The sequence below is a fragment of the Seriola dumerili genome, unplaced genomic scaffold, assembly GCF_002260705.1.
Source record: "Seriola dumerili isolate Sdu_G_001 unplaced genomic scaffold, Sdu_1.0 BDQW01000052.1, whole genome shotgun sequence".
In the NCBI taxonomy this organism is placed as follows: Eukaryota; Metazoa; Chordata; class Actinopteri; order Carangiformes; family Carangidae; genus Seriola; species Seriola dumerili.
Genome location: NW_019174307.1, coordinates 22962194 through 22979996, shown reverse-complemented (window position 1 = coordinate 22979996; position 17803 = coordinate 22962194). Strand labels below are relative to the sequence as shown.

Sequence of the window (17803 nt, the reverse complement as noted above, 5' to 3'; positions counted from 1 at the left end):
CTATTCTCTGCTGAGTTGATTATGGTCACAACCCCCGCGGTGCCAAGGTGGAGCCACCGCGCGTATCTCGGATCGGTGCGCTTCTCCAGGGGCTGGGATGCGCACCGGGCACCTCTCGCTTCCTGCCTGGTTTCGGGTCCGAGCAGGAGTCTAGCGCTGCCCCAGGGCGCCGCGGCAGGAGGACCCAGTCGACCCGGAGCAGGATGCCGGTGATGAGAGGGCTGCTGGCCCCACAAAACACCTTCCTGGACACCATCGCCACCCGCTTCGATGGCACCCGTGAGTAACAAAACAAGAGCTTTGTGATGATCCCGCCCCACATGTGAACTCTCTCTCAAAACATGATTTAAAAAAAAAAAAAAACTCACTATATGTCCATAAAATTAAGAATCCTTCAGGAATTATCTCTCGGATGAAACTTTAAAAGTTTAAATAATATTCTTTATATCTTTTCATTCTGTCTAATAGATGAAAGCACCAGTCTCAATATGTCCATGTATAAAGTGAGATTCATGTGTCTGAGTAGATCAGCCTTAAACAAAACACAGAGGAATGAATTAGTGTTTGTGCTGTATGTTGTCTACATGTGCATCAACAGTCTGTTGTCTGCAGCCAGATGCATGAGGGGCTGTTGTTTCCTCGGCCAGCTGTGATGGAGCCCGACGCTGTAGTTTTTATGACTCAGGCTGCTTTTACTTCCACCGTGCGTTGTGTTCTCGTCAGCCAGCCACCGGGAGAAAAGGAAAGGTTGCAGTTCACAGTCTGAGGCCCACTCAGAGCTTTACCGCTTCACTGACACAAATCCTGTTTTTATTCTGTCCTCTGTCAGAACGCCGGAGCTATTTAAGCAGCAGCAGCTGAAATGATGCTGGAGAGAGGGAGGTATGGATGTACAGACCGTTTCTTTCTTTGGCGAGGGTGTCTTGTGAACAGATGCGATGAGCGGCCCATGTGTGTGTTTGGGCCCATGCTGGGTAGGTGGGCGGGCGAGAGATGCTTATATAGCGTTTGGGTTGTTTGTCTCTGCTTCTGCGTTGACGGCAGTTTGTGTGAGTCTGCGAGTGTGTCTCCCCCTAAACCGGTTATGTGTGACAGCGTGATGGGGAAGATTATGCGACCACGCAGCCAGCAAGTCGCTCAAAGGCAGATCCCGACCTCGCTGAAGGTTTCTCCAAGTCCTTTCCTTTCCTTTCCTTTCCTTTCCTTTCCTTTCCTTTCCTCTCCTCTCCTCTGTAACAAACACACAGCAGTTTCACTCGTGCCTCTCGCCACTCGCCCTTGAACACAGAATATTTAAATGCTCTAACTTTGAAAGGCAAAGCGAGTGGTTAGTTTAGCTTCTCTGAGCTGCATTGTCCTTCATCCTCCCGCTCATCTCTCTGTTGTTCTGTGACACACGAGTCTACAGATACTCCAGGTCTCAAACACTGTAATCATGTGGCCTGCATCTTTCTGCATCACTCAGAGGAAACACACAGAGCCCCTCGCACAGCGGGGAGATGATCCTGTTTCTCTCTCCTGTTCTGTAGATTAGCCCTCATCATGTAAAGCAGCGGTCTGAGCGGAGCTATTTCTCCTCGAGTGGCGAAAACACAGGCCTTGCAGTTGCCGAGGTGCTGATAATTACACATCTCCTGCAGCACATGTGCAGTCATTGTAATTAACTCGCATGGATGTCAAGAATTCATTGTGGCCTCTCGGCTTGTCAGAGGAGGAGGAGGAGGAGGAGGAGAGGGGGAGGGTGAAATGAGAGGCTGTGGGGGCGGTGGGAGTTGTGTGCAGGATGGTGGGATGGGAGAGTGTGTAGCGACCCCCCCCACCCCCCCCACACACACACCCCTTTGGTGGGAGGAGGGGGAATTTTGGATGTGTAAATTTAAATTAATAGCTGTGACAAAGACGCAGCTCCGTGTTTTTTAAAAAGCCACTCACCTCTGCCAGAACCGAACCTGAAAGCACTTCATTTTCTCCCGTTGAAGACTTTTAGCTGCTTCATTCTTCTACGTGTCTCGTCGGCTGCGTGTGGAAATCCGGCAACGTTGGCGCTGCACTTGGAAATGTCTCAGGACCCTCGAGTTTCAAGTTTAGAGCACGAAAAAGTGGTTTCAAAACAGGGCCACCATCAAATGAGACTCGTTCATACTCGTACGCTGCATTTGTTCTGGATCAAACTTGACACCTAAGGAAGGAGTGCACATCTGGCTGCAGGGCAGATGTCTTCCATTGACTGAAGGAGAATTAGCTCGTGTATTAAAGGGACGGTCTGCTTCAGTAGATGCTCAGGAGCTTCCTCTTTGTGGCAAGGACCCACCTGTCACTCAGAGAGGCCACGCCCCCAATCCTACATAACTTTAGTCCTTAATAAAATATAACCAGGTGAGTTATATAAACAGGTGTCATGAAGGAGGAAATCAGCTCTAGAGACCAAAACAGTTTTTGTACCAGGCTGTAAACATGGTTATTTCTGCTGTAAAGTTGCACATTTTAACATGGGAGTCTATGGGGACTGACTCACTGTTGGAGCCAGACTCTAGTGGTCGTTAGAGGAACTGCAGCTTCTGGTTCTTCCAACCTGTGTTCCCTGTCGGATTCATCTTTAAGATAACATGAGACAAGAACCTGTATTTAATGAGTCATAGCACATATCTGATGCACCTGAAAGGGTTAATATCTACACTAGTGCTGTAACCATCAGTCGCTTTATCAATTAGATGATTGACAGAAGATTTCATGTGAGAAACACACACACACACACACACACACACACACACACACACCTTGGTATGGACCTGAAGTGCTGCACCACACTGCATCACAGCTTCTGAATCATACACTTGGAGGAAGGTTATTATTTATAGACCCCTCTCATGACGGAGATTGTTGCCAACACCTCTCAGAACAGCATGAGAAGGAGAACACACATACATACATGCAGACACACACACACACACACACACACACACACACATACACACACACACACACACACACACGCACCTCGTAAATAGATTTGTCAGGTGACTAAGCACCCTGTGAATTAGTGTTCATTTCTTTTCATGCTGTAATCAGCGGAGTCATGCAGAGTTCTCATTAAAATTATTATTTTGAATTCGTTAATATGTACAAATTACAGTCTGGAGGAAAGCGGGGAGCGGGAACATGAGAGCAGAAGACTGAGTCCTCTGAAGACTCACCAGGAACCTCGTGTATCGTTCAGTCAATGTTCATTTGCTGCTGCGCTCCCTAGAAGAGGCAGCAGCTGTGTGGGGCTGCACCAGTCAATTGCTCCTATTAATTGAGTGGGTCTTGGCTTGGTCTTAATCAGGTTAGGGCCTGAGTCCTGCTCGTCACGTGGACGCGTGTGGACCAGCACTCTGCGTAAGCCTCCACCAGCCTCCTCGCATCCTTTCCTCCTCTCAGGCTTCAGTCTGAATCCAGACTGAGACTGAACTGCGTGAAGAAGGGTCAGCTGTCGGTGTGGAAGGCGTCACCTTCAATGTTCAAGAAAAAATGTAAAAGCAAATGACAAAAAACTTACATGTTTTATTTTATTTTTGTCCGAATTTCCCATGAAGCCAAACAGTTGATCTGCTGCACCTGTTCACCTGCACCAAGCAGCCTGTTTTCACCCGTCTGTCTGCCGCTTGGTTTGTTCGTCAGCACCATTATGCAAAAAGCACTGGACTGATTTGCACCACACTTGGTGGATGGATGGGGCGTGATCCGGGGAAGAAGCCATTATTGTTGGTGTGGATCTGGTTAATGATAATAATCATCATAATAATATAATAATAATAATAATAATCTTTAATTTACCACTAATGTGGAAGTCACAGGCTCGTTAAAACACATTATTGTGACTCACAAACAATAAATACAATAATAAAATGAGCCGAACATGCACAGTAGAAACAACAGTGTGAATGATGCTCATGAATTCAACAAAGTTATTACATTCGGTATGAAGGAGTTTCTGTGAAGCTTCTCGGCTCTGTAGCGTCTAGCTGCCGGCAGTTTTGTGAATTCCAGGATCAGACACAGTTTGTGGAGCTTCCTGTTTCACCTGGTTCTGTAGACACACTCCAGTTGTTTCTGCTCTTTCCCTTTTTAAAGAGATTTTATCTCTTTCATAAACATTGCAGGATTTTTCGTCATTTTTCGACGCGTTTGTCACATTAGTTTTTTCTGGGGAGATAATGTTTGGATCTTGATGTAAAAAAGCCGACATGTTAAATGCTGCTGACATCGTGACTTTGTGCAGTTTCAGTGCAGATCTGACGGACGTGTGTGGGACTGTTTGGCCTTGTCGGAGGAACACGCCATTTTACTTTCAAAATAGATCAAATCATATCTGCTGGGAAATTGTTGTGTTTGTGAATTCAGTCCTTGTGTTGCCACTTAAACACAAATGTCAGGGATTTATTAAACAGTCCTTCAGTTACTGTAAAGGAAATGAAGTAAGCGAATCAATAACAGTGTTGCTTGGACTTGGAAATGCTCCTCATCTTACAAAAATGGAAATTGGGAGTCGATTTTTTTTCCTTTTTTTTTTTTTAAAGATGTTTCATCTCCGTCTTCTTAGTCTTAACACACATGATACTCACGTTGTCACAAAACCCATTTGCTCCAGTCACAGAGAAGTAAGGTATCTGACACTCGGTCTCTAACAACCGAGATAACTGTCAAATTATCTTACATCCCTCTCTTCTCCACCTTTCATCCCTCGCTGCTGTTTCCTCCCGTCTTTCATTAGTTGCCTCCCACCCTCTCCTCTTGTTATTCACATCATTTTGTGCACGTGTGTGTGTGAGTGTGAGTGTGTGTGTGTGAAAATGAGTGTACATGGCTCTGGGCTGCAGGGAGGAAGACTGTCACCACTTCCCCGTGTCCTGTGTTTGTGTATCTGTGTGTGTCTGTGCCTGTGTGTATGTTTGACAGCACAGATTAGCAGTGGAGCATCGTCGTGTCTCAGGTGTGCGTTTCCCCTGCGGCGCTTTGTGCTTAAACCTCCTCCTGGCTCCAGGAGCAGATATAATGATAAGCCTCATAATGGTTAGGCTTGGCCCTGTCGCTTTATGGTATTACTAAGCTACACCCATTATATTTTACACCACAGAAGGAGCATGCAGCATATTGTAGCAGCGCTGTGAGGGAGTGCTCAGGTACACAGGTGCTTTATGTGGATGTCAGCATGGCAACGTCATTTTTTTACCATGGTCACCATCTCAGGTTAGCGTGTTAGCATGCTAATATTTGCTAATTGTGTGCAGCACAAGTCATCTGCTGCTACTTTTTGTACTTTTTGTATCTTGATTATTTAGTATTTAATTGTACATATTTTATTTTATTTTATTTTATTCTATTATTTATCTTCTTTAAGTATTTGGTTCTTGGCATCTGTTTTTTATCTTATCTTAATTAGCACTAAACACAAAGTGTATATCTGTGTTGATACTGAAGTTATTGAGCAGATCTGGTCTCTGCTCCCGGTTACATCCCTTTACTCACACTGCTCTTGACCTTTTGTTATCTTGCACAGAAATGATTGATCCATGCAGATAAACAGGGGGCACTGATATCTGATTGATATTAGGTGATGGCAGTGTTTGATCAGTGTTGTTAGTTGCAAACCAAATCTTATTATAATTGAAATTTTACATGAATCTGAAGATGTAAATCTGCTGTGATGGTGGCACTGGAGGAAAAATCAGGGAATCACCAACTGTATCTGAATTTATCCTCAGGGAACGATTAATGTCTGTTACAGGACTCAATTACAATCCATCCAACAGTTGAGATGTTTCGGCCTGGAACAAAGTGACGGAGCGACGGTGAATCAGGGCCACAGCAGTTCTAGAGCAGAAACTTTTAGCACTTCTTACTGTAGCGGCATCAGTGGAGTCATGGCTGTCCGGGAGAGACTACCTCATGTTCACTAATACTTAACAAGGATGAAGTGTGACATTTTCAAATGCAATACAAAATTTCCTGTTATTAAAACGTAGTATTTTATGAGCTTATGTTAAATAATTGTAGTATTTTCAGTGTTTAGAGAAAGACTCTTTTACATTTAGGATGTGTTCAGGGTCAGTAGTTAAATAAGGAGAGATCGCATTACAGAGAAGGACAGTTGGGTCCCTTTGATGTGTGAAGAGACGGGGATGGTGGAGGAAAGATGGAGGATGGACGTTTGCAGCTGACAGGCCTGGATCACCCTGCAGGATCAGGCGGTGATGGGGGGTGGGGGGGCGGGAGTTGATTGGCTCGGGGAATACAGGCAGAACCACCATTATTCGGATGCAGAGATGATGGTAATGAAAAAAAGGGACTTTAGGCGGCGTGGGGAAGAGGAAGTGACGGAGTAGATGAAAATGTAAAAGCTTCAGAACCTGTTAAATCTCAGTGTCAGATTAAAACAACGGCAGTGATGATGGTTATAATGTGGACAGATGACGTGTTATACTGCTGTGTGAGTGAATGAGGCAAATGATTACGGCCACATGTGGTCACTTTATGTAAATATATTTGCAGTGTCGGAGCTAATGACTGTGATTGTGACACTTCCTGTCAGTGGACCAATCAGAACGCAACACGGTGAAAGAATAGGAGAATACATGAAAAATGTTTTATTCCTCTAAAATGATTAAAAAGATTAGATTCTCATTACACAAGATGACATCAGCATTCATGAGAATTAAAGGGAGTGAATTGCTTCAGCTAATATTGTTACCTAATGTCGTGTTTGTGTTTGTACTGCAGCTTCGTCTCTTGTTGTCACTGAGGGAGAGGGAGGGAGAGAGAGAGGGGAGGAATGGATGATGGGGTAAAGGAAGAGAGGAATAAATGGGGGTGGGTGGGTAATGGTTCGAGGAGGCTACGGAAAGTAATGAGGGGGTGTGGTAATGGCAGATGTGAGCGAAATGCAAAACAGGAAGATGAATGGAGATGGAGAGGAAGGGAGAAGGTTTAAGAGGAAACATGTTAAAGCTCCATATTTTCTTCTTCTTCTGTGTTTTATTTGAAGTGTTGATCCATCAGAAGATATAAAAACCATCTCAGTGTAGTTTTACATCTCCTCTCTCAGGCTTCTCTCTGGAGCTCTAGTAACAACAGGTCGGTGAGCCAATCAGAAGAGAGGAGGCTCTGAGCCTCTCTTCTGATTGGCTGACTGTTTTCTGACTGATCCAATAAAAATATAGCAGATTTCAGGTAAAAACACTCAGAGTCACTCAAATCCTGCAAGGTTTGGATGGTGGGTCCAGGTGGGCGGGGCTTGGTGACTGCTTTGTTGTGACATCACAAAGTTCCAGAAGTCCTGACGGCTGGTTTTAAGGCTCAATTTCTGAATACAGGCTGTGTGCATTTCTCTGTGGACTGAGGCTTGAGACCTTTACACTGGAGGAGCTTTAAGTTTTATTCATGTCACACTTTGAATAGCACATAAAACACAAAAGCTACCCTTCTCCTATACAACGAAAAAATAAGTTTATCCGATTCACACACTGAACTCCTGTGACCACCTTCAGTGATCCTCACCGTGGATGGAGGGAGATGTGTAAACGTGGGAAAGGAGAAATACTGGAAGCCATGTTATTTTCTTTCCCTCTCTCTTCTCTGCAGTCGGTGACCTCTGACTCGGCTGCAGGTGCTCTCTCTGACATACATGCCCACCTGCAGGAAGCCAGTGGAGACTCGCCTGCCACACTGCGCCGCCTGTATAACACATCTCCCAAAGATTAAAACAGAGGCCCAGGATATTAGTTATATGGACTGTGACCGGGGCGAAGAATTAATAAAAGCTTCAATTAGCCACACTGTTTAGCACATTTATAATCAAGAGCACGGCTTTTTTGAGAGCTCACTTCATTATTTCTGAATTTAACAGCGTTCGTTTTGCACTTGTGCTGCGCCTGCAGTCGTAATATGAAGTTGATAATCAATGATGAGAGAACTCTGCTCACTTACTGAATTAGGTCGTTAACAGATGGATAATTTCCCCCATTCAGACAGTGAAAAGCTCCTGGAACTGCAATCAGAGGGCCTGCAGGGGTTGTTTTGCTTAGATACACATTCACATAGTAAGATACACACACACACACACACACACACACACACACACACACAGTAGGTTGCATTTCTACAGGCAGTGGTTGTGTTTCAATCAATAGCTACCCAAACAGTCATATATTATTTACAGTGGCTGTCTGTTTAAAATAATCAGTATGGACGTTTTCACCACCCACCCGCCTGCGACTCTGTTCACTGGGGCTGCAGGTGGATTATAGATTATGTTCATGGCTCTGCAGTGGAGTCCTGAGGAGGAGGCTCGGGTGGCTGGTGGCTGGTGGGTTGCACAAAGCGCCTGACAGTCGCTGGAGATGATTTTAATATTTTTAAGTGTCTGTACATTCTGTATGTGCAGGTTCATGACGGGGACACTTCCACTTAAAAATTCTGTATTCCCTTTTTAAGTGTCACATATCAGCTGTTTATCTCTTGTCAGGTGTCCTGCATTAGCTTTAGGTATCCATCGCAACAGACAGACGATGTGAAGTATGTAACTGTCGTGTTGCGTATTCTTGGCAGGAAGTCAAACACGTTTCCAGTTGGTGTTGACCTCAGCCGGGGGGGTTTTCCCTCGCCACCAATCCCTGTTCATGGTTTTCACGGACAGGACCTCGAGGTGCAGCCGGGGCGAGGATCCTTTTTTGCAGACATTGCAGTTCTGTTGGTTTCATCAGACCGGTGACCTCCAGCGTGCGCCGGGAGGGTTTTGCAGCTGAGCCTGAAGCGGCCGGGACGAGGGGGTCAGCAACCTCCGAGTCCGAGGCCTTGATTCTCAGCTCCCTTTGGGTTCGGAGCGAGTTGCTGCTTCACGTGGAGGAGTTTATCTTCACCAGTGAGAGAAATGGAGCCCGAGTTTGACAAGTACCGAGCTGTTGTGTTGAGGAGGGAACTGCTCTCAGATTGTTGCTCCTTCTACGTAAGAATAAAGAGAGATTATGATACTGATTGACATTTCTGCTGCCAATCAAAAGACCCTATAATGAGGCGAAGCATCCGGTCCGTGCTGCGGGGACTCTTGAGAAGAAGGTGTCAAAATGTCAAGTGTTATTTTGTCATCCGGTCTCCATATTGAATCCCTCAGTTGTGTGTGCAGGTGTTTCCTGATGAGCAGCAGACCTTTGTTAGACCCTCCGTGCGCTTTAACTTCAGGCATAATTGGAGCGGTTTTTCAGTTGTAGCGACGTGGAGATCAGAGGAACGACGGACAGATCGACTGTGTGAAGCAGAAGGGGAGAGAGAGAGAGAGAGAGAGAGAGAGAAACAAGACAGGTAGACAGCAGAGGCGGGAGAGAATTGAGAAGCTGACAGAGCTAGAAATAGACACAGAACCAGGTGGTCAACCAGGATGTCACCGTGTGCGTAGGAAATGAGGGAAGAAGACGCAAGTGTACAGGAGGAGAAGGACCGAGCCCGCGACTGTAACACCAGTAAATGAAAGTGATGAAGACGGAGCGACAGGGGGTACATTAGACGGATCTGAAGTAATATGTTCAAATAGGAAGCAGATGAATCTGTGCTCCGACTTCATTAGACCTCGGCTTCACCGCAGCCGCATGAAGAGGGCACATACAGCAGCAGATTGTCTTAACAATGTTTCCTAAAACCTATTTTTTTCATATTACAAATTACAGCGTCAGCTCAATTATGTGTACCAGTCCGACAGCGAGTCTCCACCTGAAACGCAAATGAAACAAATAAATGCATGAACAAAAACTTCATGTATTAGCCTGAAAGGCGGCTAAACATTTGCAGTCCTGCAGTTTTTCCACAAGCAGACGTTTATATTATTTTCTCGGATTAAGTCGAGCAGTTTATTACTGATCATTTCTAATTCTGATAATAAATTACTCCCAAACCATCAGCTGACGGGAAAGAAAAAAATGATTATTTGAAATGTTCCCGACTAAACAGATTAGAGAAGTCAACAGTTTAAAGGTGCACATGGACCATACGCATCTCCATTAATAAATGTGTATAAAATAATTTTCTTCACTTATAAAAGACATACCTTTAGTGTAAGTCGTGTAGCAATGTAAATATAGTTATAAATGTGGTAAAAATATGCCATATGGCCCATACAAGTCCATCCACATACCTGTGTGTTCTGTTGGTCTGAGCCAGTGTTTGTGTCTGTTTCCTGACGAGAGGCTGAACACGTCCGCTGGCTTCACACTCTGCAAGAACCTTTGCATATTTAACTTTTTTGTAAGCTGTGATTTCTGTTAAAAATACATCATCGCAAAACAAAACTGTTGAAAAGGACACAAATAAATGCTGTGCACTTGGAGCTGTTGCAGTGAGCAGTTTGCAGCTTCTGTGTTTCATGTCGCTGGGTGGAAGTTGAAGAGAGTAAACTTGGATTTAGCTGCTGCTCATGTTAAACTTAAAATGAAGCAGAACCAGTAAAAAGTTTGTCGTCGGTTTTTGATGCTTTTGGGAAACGAATACTTTTGGCCGGATGGGAGCAAACGTCGGCACTTACAGCTGTGTATATTTTTTTGCCTGTGGTTTTGAATGAGATGTATGTCTATATACTTTTGGTCGTGTAGTGTAAATCTGATCTCCCTGCAAAGAGCCACTTTCCCACAACTACACACACACAGCCGGATTTGTATTTCTACCTGCAGCTGTGCAAACTACTGAACCTTACAGCAAACACTGAGCTCTGCACCCGGCATCAGTGACAAATTCCTCCTCCTGCCATTATGATGACTTAATATACATACGACCCATACAGCCTGAAACCCTGGCTCCCATCCATATTGTAATCACTTCAGCCTCTGATGCAGTTGGCTGCTTTGAACTCGATGCCAAAAGCTGTATGATGTGAGTCACTGCGCCACCAACCCGAACAGATCAGAGGGCGTTCTCACATTTGATCCTGTTCAGGTGGAAGCCACGGCCGGCAGTCGGTGTCACCTGCGATGCGGTAAAGTAACGTGAAACCGAGAGAGCTCCTTCAGCTTCGGACACGGTGAGAATCGTCTTAGCTGTCGGCTGAGATCGTTTCACCGCAGCGTACCAAAGTTCACGTCTGGTTACAGCCATAAGAGCGACATACTGGACTGATGTGGGATGATCAGCACCCTGAAGTCACCAGATGGAGCGTGATTTCCCCAAAGGGCATCCTCCTGTCTCTGGGTTTGTAAAAAAAAAGAAAACAGTCCAGCAGGCAAACAGCCCACATATGGATCTACAGCTCTCCTATAGCCACAGGATATTATTCTGTCAAAGATGCAAATAGATGCATAAACAGGGACACGAGGAAGAGGACTCAAAGTCATGGAGGCCTCTGTAAATTGAGAAAGAAAAAGAGAGATCCTGTCCGGTAACGGCAGCTAGTGCGGTGTTGATGAAACAGCTGGTCTCCGTTCTCAGCTTATAATCAATAGCAATCACTGGAGATGCTCAGACATTTTCTTTAGAGCTGGAAAACCGATGTCTGGTTTAGAAACCTGCATCACGGATTCATGGTTAAACACATTATTAGAAATATCAGCTCCAGCGTCTGTTTGTTTGTTTACCAGCAGTCGTCCCAGGGCCGGAGATGATCCGCGATGCTGGAAACAGGCGGACAAGTGAAACGGATGAACTGCTTTCTGAAACAAAGGTTTTCTCTACCAGGTGAAACAGATGGAAGCAGACATGAGCGTGGCAGGTAAACCTGCTGACGACAACAAACACAAAGTTGGCGCCGTACTGAAGGTTTTTCTACGACTGTCACCTTCAGTTTGTGACTTTAGAAAACGCTCAGCGCTGTTGTTCAGATGAAACATTCAGGTGGTTCGTCTTTCAGTGGTTAATCCAGCCATCCATTTAATGCTGCTTGTTTTTGATTGATTGATTAATGATTGTTAGGAACGATTGTTGTGTGTTTTCATTGGCATTTTTCGTACTTTGACCGACATGATTGTGAATCAGGTGTTAAACTATATTCTATGTGATATATGAACCTGCAGAAACCCTGGACGTCCTGACCTTCCCTCTAGCGCCACCGTCAGGTTGACATTTACCAATTATGGGATTGATACAGACTCTCGTGTCCCCGTCTAATTCGTCATGTATTTTGGTTTAAATACCTGCAAAACTCAAGCAGTTTTCACGAGCTTTCAGTGCTAATTATCAAATGTTAACATGCTCAAAATAAGGTAGTGACCCATATGCAAATGTAATAAATGTATATATATTGAATTTTCCATTTTATATGTACATATATGTTAATAAACTTGTCTAAATAAATTAAATATATAATGTTAACACATAATTTATACAAAGAAAACGTGTTCTATGTATATTTTTTTAATATTTGTACAAATACATATTTACTGTGGGTATTTCATATGTCATAAACTCATATCTTCATATATCCACAGGATGTATGTATGTGATAATAATATATCTCCTTATAGGTGACATGTATTTCATATGTTACATTTCTGTGCGGGGACCGTTGTAAACAACACACCTGCATGTTAGCATGCTGACATTAGCATTAGCTCGCGGTGTGTGCACCAGATGTTCCTGCTCCCCAGTAACAACCCTAACACCAGCCCTGCTCGGACCTGCAGCGTGTCCTGAACTCGCGTCCAGCCGGGTGAGGACGACATCCTGAAGTGGAATCTCCAGGGCGGGTTGGACAGACGCAGACTCACCCTTTTAATCCGAGCTGAAGAGACCTTGCTTGGGGAAATTGTGGCATATGGTTGGGAGGCGAGTGAGAGGAGGTGCGGGGCAGTTGGAATCTCTTCAGTCAGTCAGTCAGTCAGTCAGACAATCAGTCGAACAGACACAGTGACTGAGCCAAGTGACCCAAACAGGACTTGGCAGCGAGCGCCTGGGGACCGTCGCTCTCTACCTCCAACCTGCTCCGGGGGGGGGGGTTGGAGACGCCAAACAGCCCTTTTCAGAAATTTCACAGGCCGCTGCTGTTTGAAGCGAAACCTCCGCCTCAGAGCAGCTTTTAATACGAGAGTTGCATCCATGTCTCTGTGTGCAAAATGTCCATGCTCCTTTTTTTGTTTTTTATTCATAGCATGTCTTCGTGTCTGTTTGTTTGTTTTCGGATTGGCAGATGACCATTATATGGCATCATTAGCTCTGCCGCTACTCGCCAGTTTGCCATCGCTTCCTGCTTTTGTGTAATTGTAGCAAATATTGACTTTGCAGAAAGCGACGAGCCTGTCTCTCTCTCTCTCTCTGTCGCTCTCTCACTCTCTTTCTCCTAGCCAGTATCAAAAGGCCAGTGACTAAGCAATGTTCCAATAAAGAAAAACAATGCTGTTTTCCATGTGAGGGCTGTGGGAGTGGCAGCTGGTCGGAGAGAGAGAGAGTCTGCTGGATGCACCTGCTACCGGACGCTTCCCTCGGCTTTTACTAGATCCCAAAGACAAAAATCAAACCGTTGGTGTTGATGTTTACCGTTTGTTTTTGAGCCTCGTTTATTTTCTCATTTCATTTTTCTCCATCTTTGACTGAAGCGGCCTGTGGGCTGCGCGACATGTTCCCACGGCGAAGGAAACGACAGAAAGGCATTGTTCGGTCGCGTATGCGTCCCACGCTCCTCTGAAGACGCGTGAAGAAAGAGGGATTAACTCGTTGGCCAATAAACCCGCTCTGCTCGGGTCAGAAGCTATTAATCCCTCAGCAGCTCTGACAGGCGGCCCACCTCACATTAAGACATTTGGAGGGAATAACACTGTTACAAAAGGAAGGCAGGGATTGATTCGAGAAACACTCGCATCCCTCTAAACAATATGTAAATGTGTGTGTTTATGTATTCATAGAGCTGCACGAGTCTTTACCTCAGCAGGTGTTTATTTTACTGCTCCTCCCCTCTTTACTCCGGCCTGTCGGCTCCAGAGAGCAACCTGCAACAGTGACTGACTGTACTCTCCACTCCGGTCTCCACTGTCAAACTAATTGGCTGTACGTGTGAATCCAGCCTCGTGTGTGTGTAGGTGTGTGTGTGTGTGTGTGTAGGTGTGTGTGTGGGGTTTTTCATGCATTACATTCGTGGCTCCGAGCCGTTTGCATTATTACCACCTTTCTTAATATAGCCCGCCAGAGTCGGAGGATTACACAGTTACGCCAGCGTGTCCAATTGACGAGGGAGACTGCTGTTCACCATTCTCCCTCAACCAGCTTCAGTCCCTTTGATTATGGATTGATTATTACTTAAATGTGTGACACTGGATGTAGCTGAACTCTGACCTGTGAGATTTGCAGTCTCTGTGATTTCCAGTCAGTTAGAGAGAGAGCGAGGCAGAGAAACAGAGGACGGGGGTTGACATTTAATTCTAGAAGTATTGATTGTTTATATCCTTGTTTATGTAACTGCACAGCAAAGTCATCGGAGCAGCGGAGGAGGAGGAGAGATGCTGTTATCTCCTGCACGTTAAAACGCTTTGTCCCTCCCCGTTTGCTTTTTGCCACATCGCTTGAGTAAATTTTTGCCTGAATCATCAGATTTTCCCGCTCCGGAGAGTCTAAAGACGATCCTGCAGGTTCAGCTCCACCTCAAGCCTCAATCAGAGAATATCAACAGGACGTCTTGTTGTTGTTTCGGTTTCTTTGGGCTTTTTAGCCACAGATACCGCACATACACAAGATACCAATCGAGGCCTGGGCGGTGTCCTCTGTGAATCGCCTCCTCAAGATGGTGGAGGGAGTATCTTATGTTTCTGGTATAAGTTGCCACTAAACAACAGTTCAAAGTTTTATTCGCCTCGTGCCAAGGTGACGTGTACAGTAAGATGAGCAGTGAAACGAGGGTTGGTCTCGGCGGGAAATATCGCGATACTTGATATTATTGAATATCAGAGATGGGGACTCGAGTTTGCGACTCGGACTTGAGCTGCACTCGAGTCACACACTCAGTGACTCAGACTTGAGATGTTTTAGCAGCTCTGACAGGGATTGTTTGTCTCTCTGATTTGCACTGAAGTTGGTGGAGGGAGGAGGATGGGCGATGCAGTGTTGTAAGCAGACCGGACGGCATGTGGCAGATGATAGGACGCTCATTACAAACGCTAGAGACTCGAGCCTTGAACTGGACTTGCAGAAAACGTCTCTGTGGAATATTTGCCCAAAACACATTTCAATCATCCTCTGCTTCGAAAACACTATTTCCAAAATCCCGTTGCCCTTTGAGTTGATGTGGAAATTTCAAGACAAACGTGACAGATCAGTGTATATAAGGAGAGAAGTTTTTCCAATTTATAAACTGTCAGCTCGCACCGCACATCATTTACAGGAGGAAATAGGGCGCCATCTACAACAGAACCGCAGCCTAGAAGGAGTCATGTGTTCGTCCTCAGCTGGAGTGTCACAGTGTGAAGTATCACCTGCGTCGTCACGGTCGGAGCAGGAATGCAGCGAAATGTGCAGATTTTTTTTGTCATAATGGCACAAATACTAAAGTGGGGCCCTCGCCATCAGATGTCTTGCTGATGCCGACACCTGCCGCAGGTGTAGAGTTTTTCCTGCATGTTTCACATTCAGGCACACACTCCTCACTCTCACCGCCACAGAGTTCAGTCTCGGTTTATGTAGTTTGAATATTATTCGTTTTACGTGAGAAAAATGGAATGAATATAATAAAAATAATAAGAAATAATAAATATCAGGGAGTTCTTGTCAGTTTGCTGAAAAGGTTCGGGATAAGTTTGAGTTTACCATCATAGTTATATTTTAAAGCTCCATATTTCTTCTTCTTCTGTGTTTTATTTGAAGTGTTGATCCATCAGAAGATATAAAAACCATCTCAGTGTAGTTTTACATCTCCTCTCTCAGGCTTCTCTCTGCAGCTCTAGTAACAACAGGTCGGTGAGCCAATCAGAGGAGAGGAGGCTCTGAGACTCTCCTCTGATTGGCTCACTGTTTTCAGAGAAACCAAATCCTGCAAAGGTTTGGATGGTGGGTCCAGGTGGGCGGGGCTTGGTGACTGCTTTGTTGTGACATCACAAAGTTCCAGAAGTCCTGACGGCTGGTTTTAAGGCTCAGTTTCTGAATACAGGCTGTGTGCATTTCTCTGTGGACTGAGGCTTTGATACTTTCACAGTATTAATATAGAAGCTAGAGCTGATCTATAATCACACTACACATGGACACAGACCTTTACACTGGAGGAGCTTTAATATTTGTATCACTGTCACAGGTAGAGGTCGATACTGTCGATACAGGTGAACATGACGAGATGAAAAGGGAAGATGGGTGAAATCCATATGAACTGTGTGAACAGAAAAGTTCAGTAGCTTTAATGTAGAATGAGAGTGGGTGAGGCAGGAACACGAGCCTCTGTGTTTTAAGACCTTCTCCACGTGATGTTGGTGTTTGTAACAACATGATCTCTGCTTCTCCCCGCACTCATCAAGAATTCAGAGCACAGACTCCTCAGCCAATCTTTCAATCTTCTCTCTTCCCCTCGGTGCTCCCCTTCCATTTATCTCTCATCAGGCTGTACACATTATACTCACAAACTTCTTTTCACCGCGGTGTGTGTGTGTGTGTGTGTGTGTGTGTGTGTGTGTGTGTGTGTGTGTGTGTGCGAGACGGTTTGCTGACCTTGTTTTTATATTTCGATTCAAATTTGAAGGCTACGCTTTAACAGCTGGTTGAATTGGGGAGGTCTTTGAGGAGCACGTTTTATGTTTGAGCTGCACCGACACCGAGCGAAGGAGAAAACATCTGAGCGATGCGTCGGAGGAGACGCTGCACTTACATGTGCATTATACATGAATGAGAAGGCTACACAAGGTCACAGCTGCTTCTCTCCGTCTAACCCACATCCATCACACTCATGTACATGTGTGTGATCAGCAAAGAGCTTTTGTGTGTGTGTGTGTGTGTGTGTGTGTGTGTGTGCATGTGTGTGTATTAGTGTGCATTAAGGGTGCAGTTCACTTCTTTGTTGTGTGAGTCTGAATAGCTCCCTGCATTTGTGTGTGTGTGTGTGTGTGTGTGTGTGTGTGTGTGTGTGTGTGTTTATCAGTCAAATGTATCTGCCACTCTGTTTTTTTAATGCAAATAAATCATTTAAAATCTGATTACATTAACGTATGTGCAGTAAGAGAAAGTGCGAGACTCTGAAGTGTCATATCTTTTAGAATATTCTACATTTGTCATCCATGTTTTCTGACCGTTCAGCTCTTAAATGAACTGTTGAAGTCACAGGAAGTAGAAAAGATTCACTTACTTACTTACTATTGTAAACATCCGACACAGTCTGTGAAAAAACCCTTTTGTTATATGATGGAATAAATCTTTTATTCTAACAGGCAAGTTGACGATTGAGCTTTGAAGCAGCTGATGCTCGAAACAGTACGGTGGCCCTGAGGTGGAAAAACAACATTTCAAAAACAATAATTATAAAATAAATAATTTAATCAGAATCTGAAGCAAGTAGGTTTTCACTTACGAGGAATTTGCTTTGATGAGTAACAATAAACACATAGTAAGAAGAAAAAATATAAAGGAAGATAAAGCTGCAGGTCAGATTGCTTAAATATAAATAGAACATTTTTTCAATTAAATATTTAAATTAAAAATGTGAAAAAATATAGAAAATATAAATATAATACCAATATGGACAATGTGCAATATGAATGGGGGAATGTTTGATAATTACAGTATTAAAAACAGGAATATTAATTAGAAACATGCGATATGAATAAAATATAAATAAAATTGTATAGAAAAACATTTTAAAAGAAAACGAATGAATTCAAATAGAAAGACG

At 44.4% G+C, this 17803-nt stretch overlaps 1 protein-coding gene across 1 annotated transcript in view; it reads left to right on the top strand.

The window, feature by feature from the left end:
* The first annotated feature begins 203 nt into the window (after positions 1 to 203).
* The window catches only part of LOC111218266 (potassium voltage-gated channel subfamily H member 8-like), a 150733-nt gene continuing 133133 nt past the window's right edge, over positions 204 to 17803 (top strand). Inside the window, exon 1 of the mRNA XM_022740482.1 lies at positions 204 to 279. Within this exon, the coding sequence (XP_022596203.1) occupies positions 204 to 279 (76 nt within the window). The remainder of the gene's footprint in view (positions 280 to 17803) is intronic.